The 10717-nt window shown below is 34.5% G+C and overlaps 1 protein-coding gene across 2 annotated transcripts; it reads left to right on the top strand.

The window, feature by feature from the left end:
* Window positions 1-774: 774 nt before the first annotated feature.
* zgc:153031 lies at window positions 775-9182 on the top strand. 2 transcript variants are annotated; one of them, XM_059334749.1, is made up of 7 exons: window positions 775-971; window positions 1310-1430; window positions 3124-3173; window positions 4560-4665; window positions 4788-4914; window positions 6158-6273; window positions 7868-9182. In XM_059334749.1, the coding sequence occupies exons 2-7, from the start codon at window positions 1315-1317 to the stop codon at window positions 7953-7955; spliced, it is 603 nt and encodes a 200-aa protein (XP_059190732.1). In that variant the 5' UTR covers window positions 775-971; window positions 1310-1314; the 3' UTR covers window positions 7956-9182. The 2 variants fall into 2 exon arrangements, with proteins under 2 accessions (XP_059190732.1, XP_059190731.1); XM_059334748.1 differs by lacking the exon at window positions 775-971 and having other exon boundaries at window positions 994-1430.
* Window positions 9183-10717: the final 1535 nt, after the last annotated feature.

Below are 10717 nucleotides of genomic sequence, written 5' to 3'. Positions count from 1 at the left end.
TAATCGTTTGTATTGACCTTGAACACTGACTTTTTTTTTTTTTGTTAGATTGGGGGGCTTTGTTATGTCTCTATACTGTTGGTATATTATATGTTTATATTTGTACACATTACATGTATAAAACTGAAAATAAAATATTTAAAAAAAAAACAATGAAGAATGAAGGTATGGGTATGGCATTTAAAATATTTTTTTATAGTCTGTAAAGCCTGCATGATGTTTTATAGATGGAAACATGCCGGAATATGCTTTAGTTTCCTTGAAGTGTTATGATAACCTTTGTCCACAGTGGCGGTTCTAGACCAATTTTACTGTGGGGGCCAAGGAGGGGCCAGTGTTTAATCAGAGGGGCACATTAAAAATCGTCAAAATGATATTTAAGCATTCAAAACCTTTATTTTAGCTAAAAGTCTCATATTTGGAAGAATTACATTGATTGAAGCAATGAGACTTACCAACATTAACAGTTATTTTTGTACGACAATGACATTTCTCATTTTTGTACACAATAACTTTTTTTTTATTTTGAAAGTGCAGTACAGTGAGAATGATCTTTATATTTAGCTTTTATTGCACAATTAAACTATTATACAATGTACACATTCTGGGTTCCTTTTGTGTACAATGCGATATTGTTTGAAGAAAAAATAGGTAAGAATTGTTCCGTCATTCATCGTTTTAAATTGATCATTTCATTATTAATTTGACACAGGGACCACAGCAGGGGCCAAGGGCTTCTTCACAGGGGCAGGGGCCCCTGTAGGCCCCTGTGTAGAACCGCCACTGTTTGTCCAACTTATACAAACGATCAGTAATAAATCTCCCTGAATGCTATTTATCAAAACAATTAAACCTAAAGTCCAGGAGGTGGTACTAATCTTTATTGCCACTGTAAGTGTGAACTTTGAGTCAGGCTCAGATCATACACATGTTGTAGCATTCCTAGAACCTCGGAAGTGACTCTACTTCTGGTAAGTGGCCTTTCTTCGCTTTAATTAGATTTGAACTGAGAAAATTGAATGTATCGTTTATATTAGATTTATACTCTGTGACGAAACCTCGACAGTGAGGACGGGGGCTTGTCAGGCGTCACGCTGCTGTGTGCGTGGTGTTGTGACAGCGACCAGCTGTTTGCGCTTAAATAACGTCGATGAAACTCCAGCACGTCCAATAGCAGCTGCCGGTCGGTGGGCGGTGATAGTTGAATAAGACTTCAAGCATTCACAGGATACTTGTACACAGACGCAGCCGCTCGCTGTTGCAGACATTAACACTCCGCTTCCTGTGTCGCGCTGTTTGACTACATTAGACAACATGTCAGAGATGGAAGGAGCTGGAGAGAAGATGCAGAAGAAGCCGCTTCGCCTTATAGCAGCAGTCTGCAACAACATGGGCATCGGGAAAGACGGCTCGATGCCCTGGAATTTACCGTAAGAGTCTCTTATAGATGCTTGATGCAGCTATGAAATGCTAACCAAGTCTTTGCATACAATGTCACTGTTGTGAACAACGTTTTATTTAGGCTACAATCCGATAGTCTGTATATCTTGATGTATATCAGTTTATGTTGTATCCAGCTGTGCAACAGGTATTGTGTTCAGATCCTGTAAGCAGAGTTGAAATATAGCAAAATAAGTATATTTACTTAAGTACTGTACTTAAGTACAATTTTAAGGTAGGCCTACGCATACATTAATTTAGTATTTTATGTAACTTAATACTTTCTGCTCCTCTACATTTTGAGGCAAATGTACTTTTTACTCCACTACATTTAGCTAACAGTTTGCCTTTTCTTTCTTTTTTTTTTAAAATAAACCATATAAAAGTAGGGTAACGCTTTATAATAAGGTCCTTAATAACCATCAATTAACAAGTAATAAGGCATTGTTCTCGCTTTAGATCCGGTAGTTGCAAAAAGCATAGTTAACTTATAGTTAACTTATAATAGATGAGCAATAAAGTAGCCTATATTTTAATATCAATAAGCAAACAAAATATGATTAATAAAGGCATGGCAAAGACATAATGGGTGGGTCATGGGTGTTTGTAATGCCATTATTAACACTTATATAAGCTTAAAAACACACAATAATGTTAATAAGCACCTTGTAAGGACTTACAAGGGCCTTATTACTTGTTAATTAATGGTTATTACAAGGACCTTAATATAAAGCGTTACCCAATCCAATAGTCTGTATATATTGATGTATATCAGTGTATGTTGTATCCAGCTGTGCAACAGGTATTGTGTTCAGATCCTGTACAAGCAGAGTTGAAATATAACTAAATAAGTATATTTACTCAAGTACTGTACTTAAGTACAATTTAACTAATTTTTAACTTAATACTTTAACTTCATTCTGCTCCTCTACATTTTGAGGCAAATGTACTTTTTACTCCACTACAGTTAGCTAACAGTTTGCCTTTTCTTTTTTTAAATAAACCATATAAAAGTAGTTAAAATAGCCCTAAAACACTGCTTACATAATAACAATTATACACGTAATGTAATATTATATTTAGAATATATATATATATATATATATATATATATATATATATATATATATATATATATAGATATATATCAGTCGGAGTGGGGACATTCTGCATAACGACTACTTTTACTTACTTACTGAAAATTTTAAGTAAATTTTGATGCTGTTAGTTTTGAATGCAGGACTGTATGCCACCTGAAAAAAGCAGCTAATAATGATTATTGTCACAGTTCAATATGGATTATCTGCTTATACATCAGCAGTACAAGAATGTATAACAGAAGAGCTCAGAGTGATGCATGAAAAATGCATACCTTGTTGGATCAAAAACAAAACAAAGCCATGATGAGACAATGAAACAGACAAAAAAATGTAACACGGAAATGTTTTGTATCTTTAACTGACAAAAAATTATTTAAACTGTTATTTAATGCCATGAGTTCAGTACTAGTGTCAAAGTTATCAGGTACCTGGATGTGTTTTGACCTTTCATATGACTTCACATCTCATTCTACATTCTTCGCTCCACGTGGAAACTATAAGCAGCAGTACACAGGGTTAATGGGCTTAGTAACAGTGACTGATTTCCGCATGAGCTAATATTTTAAAAATGTGACTCTTCCAGATCCGAATTCCAGTACTTTCTCAACCACATCACGGGAGTCTCGAGACCAGGTATTCCTCAACATTATAATTATGTCATATGTATTATGTCAATTATGTTATTGCCACCTTATAAAGGGCTGGGTTTTAAATGCTGGAACCAAAATCCTGGCTGCACATGGACATAATCTTTGTGACTATTACATTATCATTGCACTTGTTGATGTAGCCCGTCACTAGGGCTGGGCGATATGGCCCTAAAAGAATATCACGATATTGTAGGCTATTTTTGTGATAACGATATTCTTGACGATATTAGGAAATACTTTAAAAGACATAGAAAATATGATTTTTTTTAGTCTGTATAAATAATAAAAAATCTAAAATGTAGTTTGAAGTGCAAATCTCAACAGTTGCCAAATACAAAAATTTTTACTCTTGACTCTTGAGTATGAGCAAATAATAAAAACAACCATTTAGGGGTTCTGGGGGCATATTTTAATGAAATTTTGTAAAGGAGGAATAAAGGTTCTTGTATGTTTTATTTAAGGCATCTTATTTTGACAGTCTTCTTGTAAATTCTGTGGTGGATTCTCTTAACACACTGTGCTCTTATTTTGAAAGCTGCATGTGTTTAGCGACAGGGAGTAAGTAGCTTTTTATGATTAAAACAACTTTTACCACTACATAAAGAAGTAAGAACGTTGCCAATATCATGAATGATATGCATTTTTTTAACCATAAAAAAAATCTACCGATATTATCGTGAACGATACAATATGGCACACCCCTACCCATCACAGCCTCTGGCTACTCTTATAGGTTTGGTGGTTTTAGGTAGCCGTTTCTCTGAAGATGCTCCAGTCTTTAGTCTCAAAGCAGTCCTGTAATACAGAGATGCTCCCCTCAGCACCACACCTTAACAAGTTTCACCCTGGATTCTTATGCAGATGTTAGCATAACAGAAAAGCAGTCAGTGGAGTCAAGGTGGAGGTGGAGGCGGAGGTGTGCCATATAGCATATTTTTTAACTAGTTTTGTCCTTGGGTGGTCAGTTGTTTCCTAATAGCAAAGTTTATTTGTTTGTAAAAGTTTGGCAGGACTATCTTTAAGTCGGCATGGTTAAAATCCTCCAATATGATAATTAATGCATCAGGGTGAGCTGTTTGCTGCTTGGTTACGACTTTGTGCAGTTCATTTAAAGCCTCTTTAGCATTAGCACTTGGTGGGGATACACAGTCACAAATGTAATGTTCCAAGAGGTATTATAACTTATTATAAGTAATATCATGCACCGTGATAGAAGATTTTATCCACCCCTACTTGACACATTTTTTCCAACTTTGGTATGGGAGAAATTAATTTGGTACTTGAAACCCAGTCCTGTACTTTGTGCCACAAGAAGAGACATAAAATAATAGTTTAAACTGTCAAATATTTTAACCTTAACTTGTTTCAGGAAAGATGAACATGTTGGTCTGGGGCAGACGGTGCTGGTTCTCACACCCAGAATATACTTTCCCTCTGGCCAACACTCTGCATGCGGTGCTGAGCACGACGCTGGAGTGAGTGCTCTCTAACACAAACACCTGCACTAACAAGAGGAGCAACATATCTTGGGAAAGTAATTATAGCTTTTCATTGTTATTAATCCTATACAATCTCCTGGACATTCCCCTTTTTACAGGACGGTTCCAGATCATGCTCACTTTGTGTGTCCAGACTTAGACAGCGCTGTCCGCCTGGCTGCGCAGCCCCCCCTCGCTGGCCTGATTGAGACCATCTGGATTATTGGTGGGACGCAGGTCTACGAGGTAAACTAGTCCGACCATCTCACTGAAACCACATAAAAAGAAAAGGCAGAGAGCAGGGTGAGACTAACCAGTTTGGGGAAACTGAGGTTCGGCACCTATTGAGCTGCACCTCTCACACGTCGTGGATTCTGAGCTCCACCCAAATTGGAATCAGAACAATTAAACACTGTTTTCATTCATGTGTGTGTGGCCTTTATAAGACCTTGTGATTTGCACAACATTGCCAACATTATGCAAGCTCTTTGTCTGGTTTCCACAAGGGTTACTGCTGCTGTATTATGCAGCACTGCAGTGTTTGATGCATTGCATAAAAATCTGTTTTTTGGGGCTAATTGTTGACATATTGCAGACTGTGAAAAAATACAAATAAATCTTCCCTCTTTATAAGTAAATAAAGTAAATGTTATAAACCGGAGTTTATAAAGGGTTACATGCAAAAGGTTGTGATGGCGTCTCTTATAGATGCTTGATGCAGCTATGAAATGCTAACCAAGTCTTTGCATACAATGTCTCTGTTGTGAACTACGTTTTATTTAGGCTAAATCCAATAGTCTGTATATTTTAATGTATATCAGTGTATGTTGTATCCAGCTGTGCAACAGGTATTGTGTTGAGATCCTGTACAAGCAGAGTTGAAATATAACTAAATAAGTATATTTACTCAAGTACAGTACTTAAGTACAATTTTAAGGTAGGCCTACGCATACCTTACTTTAGTATTTCCATTTTATGTAACTTAATACTTTAACTTTATTCTGCTCCTCTACATTTTGAGGCAAATGTACTTTTTACTCCACTACAGTTAGCTAACAGTTTGCCTTTTCTTTTTTTAAATAAACCATATAAAAGTAATTAAATTAGCCCTAAAACACTGCTTACATAATAACAATTATACAAGCAATGTAATATTATATTTAGAATATATATATATATATATCAGTCGGAGTGGGGACATTCTGCATAACGGCTACTTTTACTTTTGAAAATTTTAAGTAAATTTTGATGCTGTTACTTTTGTTAGTTTTGAATGCTGTAAAAATCAGCTAACAATGAAGGGTTAACCTTCACAATGAACTCAGCCCAGCAGTGTTGGTAAACTGTTTCCACTAATCATAGTTATCTTGTGCAATATGTTTTCTTCCTCATTTATATCCTTTATTGTGCTGACTTTCTCACAGAAAAGCCAAGATTGTTGTTACTGTCAATGTGACCAGAATATCTGTTGCTTCTTGTTTATACTCAGGAGGCAATGAAGCACCCGTGGTGTGACTTGGTTTACTTCACAGACATCATGGCAGAATTTGACTGCGACGTTTTCTTCCCCGAGTTTGACAGAGGACTATTTAAAGAGCAAGAAGGGTATGTATCCATCTCATCCTCAGACCATTATAGACCTGACATCTGTGGGCTGAACTTGCGGCTGTTAAAAGGATGTTGGTTAAACAGCCAAAACATAAGACAGTTTAAAAACAAATATAAAGACATCATCTTTACAAAGTACAGAAATTTAGAAAAGCCTCTGTAACATGGACATATGTAGACTGTAGTTTTGTAATATACATGGTAATTGTATTTATGTTTATAATATTTATATATATATAGTAATTTACAATATACATGTATAGGTATTTATAATGTAATATAAATTGTTAATAGTATATATATATATATATATATAATTGTTTATAATATTTGTATGTGACTATATTGATTACTCATATATATATCTATATATACACACACAATTGTTCATTATTTCATATATATACATATATATATATATATATATATATATATATATATATATATATATATATATATATATATATATATATATGCATTAATATAGCTTTTTACCATACTAACATGTTAATAACATAATACTAACTATCCAAGTCAAATTGATCTGTTAAGGGGTAGGACTAGATAGTGTCTGTTTTTTTAATTTTTTTTGCTTTTTTGTTTTGTTTTTTATTTATTCATCTATTAATATTTAAACTTGTTTTTTTATTGCTTGCATGTTCGAAATAAAGACAATCAATCAATCAACCAATCAATCAATCAATCAATCAATCAATCAAAACAGGTACAAAAGGATGATTTTTTTACATGCAAAGTTGTTTTTAGACTTTAGACTGCTGCCCCATGAGAAAGTGATTTTTGCCTTTTGTTCAAAAGCGAATATCAGCACTATCTGTCAGGCTGTGGGGGTTTAAATAGTTCAGCCCGAGGGGATTTGTTGACATCACCACCACTGATTGCTGTGATGTTATTTTAAAGAGCAAGCTTACTTCAATTCCACTGAATTTGAGTAGTAAACTAGAGAATGCCATTTCGGAAGAACTTGGGATGGGAATTCTGGTCGACGCTATGCTGGTGGGAATGTATCAGAAGAAGTTGAAGTATGATTCGTTTTAAAAGTGGGATTGGGTGGAATTAATATGAATTTAATGACAATTAGAAAAATACCAATACCAAAAAATGTGTAATATTTTTAAGATCATTGGAGAGCTGAAACTTCACTGCAATGATGGCTTAAAGGGGGTAACACAAAGTTGAAGTAGTAGAAAAAGTGCTGAATCTTGGTTGATCCAGAATTCCATGCTGAGGAAAACAACAAATAAATACAAAAAACAACAAAAAAATGACTTCTGCAAACAGTGATTTTTATTGAAACCTTGTGAATTCTTCCAGCATTCCTACCAACTAGTAAATGAGGCTTACCAAAGCCAGATTGTTTCTTTTTTGTTTTTGTTTTTTTATCGTAAGAGACAATACATTACTGAATTATTATTGAAAAAGCCTGAAAAGAGTATCTTACGTCAGTTTGTTTTTTGTTTTAATAAAAGCACAATTATGTTAGGATATTGTTTATCCATTTAATTAAATTATTGAACAGTTTTTTGTCCTTTTATTCACAAATAAAACTGTGCATCTTTTGTTTCCAAACTAGGTTTCCTGGTGTACCGAGTGGAATTCAAGAGGAGAATGGCATTAAGTACAAATACCAAGTATTCAAGAAAGAGACAGAAAATCAATAGATTGTTAAAAATAAAGCGCGTATAATCACTCATTCCTTTTAAAAGCTTTTAAGATTGATTGCAGTCTTGATATTTTATGAAGCCAAAGTTTTGCTAATACTCTTTCCTTGAACATTCCAGTGTAAATGTAACGTTTTTATAATCCATGAAAAACTTGAAACGCCGACACTTTAACAGCAGTTCAGTTTATATTCACTCTTCTCCCATCAATGATTGCTGCTGCTTTGTCTGACATTATGCTCTCTGTTCTAGTGTAAAAAACTGAAAAAAAAATAAATCCCCAGCCACCCTCTGCTGCTGTCAGTGTTATCAGTGTTCCCATCTCCTCGTCCTCCTCAGTTATATTGCAGCTGCACAGAGAATATGTTCGTCAGTGAGTCAGCGGCGTTCTGCGTCACACAGCAGATCTGGTCCTTTCCAAGCCAACATGACAGATGCTAGTTTAGAAAGCAACGAGTGAATTATCCTCAGGGTTTGACTGGCTTGATAAATTGAAAGATAATGGAGAAAATTGAATTTGTTGTGGTTAAAAATGGAAATTGGAAATTGTACTTAAGTACAATTTTAAGGTAGGCCTACGCATACCTTACTTTAGTATTTCCATTTTATGTAACTTAATACTTTAACTTCATTCTGCTCCTCTACATTTTGAGGCAAATGTACTTTTTACTCCACTACATTTAGCTAACAATTTGCCTTTTCTTTTTTTAAATAAACCATATAAAAGTAGGGTAACGCTTTATAATAAGGTCCTTAATAACGAATAATTAACAAGTAATAAGGCATTGTTCTCGCTTTATTTCCCGGTTTTTGCAAAAAGCATAGTTAACTTATAGTTAACTTATAATAGATGAGCAATAAAGTATATTTTAATATCAATAAGCAAACAAAATAAGATTAATAAAGGCATGGCAAAGACATAATGGGTGGGTCATGGGTGTTTGTAATGCCATTATTAACACTTATATAAGCTTATAAACACACAATAATGTTAATAAGCACCTTGTAAGGACTTACAAGGGCCTTATTACTTGTTAATTAATGGTTATTACAAGGACCTTAATATAAAGCGTTATCAATGTATTTATTGATAAAGGTTTCTACCATGCTTTTGTGAATGTAGGAGGTTTTTCATAAAAATAAATCACAGGTCATTTTTTTTGATGGACAAACTGAAATTTTGCAACATTGTTTGCATTTAACTGTGAATGAAATGATTCTTACTCATCTGGTTGTATGTGATCCTTTTTGCCACTAGATGGAGGTATATCAATGAGGAAGAACAGAAACACCACCTTTATGCTGCTGCTGCTGCTAAGTTATTAACAACACCACCTGCTTGGATTACACACCAGGAGCCTTTACTGTCACAGAAAGCCCATCTATTGGTGTTGATAATGTAGTGTAATTTTATAATAACCAGAACAACCAGGTCATGCTTCCACCAACCAGTCAAGTTGCAGTTTACATCCATGTCTAATTAGACAAAGCTTCAAATATGCACGTTGCTGTAAAGAAGCAAAATTAAAAAATTTGGATGCGTCACACACATCTTCAACTGGCAGCACAGAACATTCATACAGTCAGCCCAGTTTCAAGGTGGGCACCCCCACTAAATTAGTGCATCAATTCAGTATCTGATCAAATGTGAAATACGGTCACAATCTCCTTTTTTGTTCCTCTTCGCATTGACTTATGGGCAGAAACAGTGGTGGTTCTACACAGGGGCCTCCAGGGGCCACTGCCCCTGTGAAGAAGCCCTTGGCCCCTGCTGTGGCCCCTGTGTCAAATTAATAATGAAATTATCAATTTAAAACGATGAATGACGGAACAATTCTCACCTATTTTTTCTTCAAACAATATCACATTGTACACAAAAGGAACCCAAAATGTGTACATTGTGTAGTTAAATAAAAGCAATAAAAGCTTGTGTATATTACAACAACAACAAAAAAGTATTTGTGCACAAAGATGAGAAATATCATTGTCGTACAAAAATAACTGTTCTTGTTGGTAAGTCTCATTGTTTCAATCAATGTATTTGTATCTTCCAAATACACTTAAATGAGATTTTTAAGTAAGGTAAAATAAAGGTTTTGAATGCTTAAATATCATCTTTGCAGTTTTTAAATATGCCCCTCTGATTAAACACTGGCCCCTCCTTGGCCTCCACAGTAAAACTGCAGAATACTATGATGTAAAAATGAAGTTTGACCTTTTGGATATGACAAAAGTAATTATTTCCTCATGTCGTTCTGTGAGACGTACATCACGTCCAAAAGTCTTAGGCAGTTGTTGAAAAAATGCCTAAAAGACTTGATGCTGGTTTGAGGGTGGTCACACCAAATATTGATTTGATTGAGATTTTTCTTATGTTCACTCACTTAGCATTTTGTTAATTGATAAAAAATAAACTATTAACATTTCTATTTTTGAAAGCATTCTTATTTTACAGATTTTTTTTCACACCTACCTAAGACTTTTGCACAGTACTGTTTGTTCGAAATGTAGTCAGAATTAGTACATGAATCGTTGAGTTTTTGCCAAATATGTGTTTTGTGAAGTCATACTGCCCTTTGACATTTGTGCTAAATTGGACATTTGTGAACATTTGTGCAAAATAAGAAACAAAAAACAAACACCACCGGCAACAGCTGTCACTGGAGGCGTAATAATGGTCACAGCGACATTACTAGAAAAAAAATCACAGTTAAATGAAACAGCAATAGTAAAAAGGGAAAGAAATGTGTAACAAAACAGAT

This window comes from Centropristis striata, chromosome 6 (genome assembly GCF_030273125.1).
Source record: "Centropristis striata isolate RG_2023a ecotype Rhode Island chromosome 6, C.striata_1.0, whole genome shotgun sequence".
Taxonomy (NCBI): domain Eukaryota; kingdom Metazoa; phylum Chordata; class Actinopteri; order Perciformes; family Serranidae; genus Centropristis; species Centropristis striata.
Note: the sequence above shows the minus strand (reverse complement) of the source record. Positions and strands in the feature narration are given on the sequence as shown.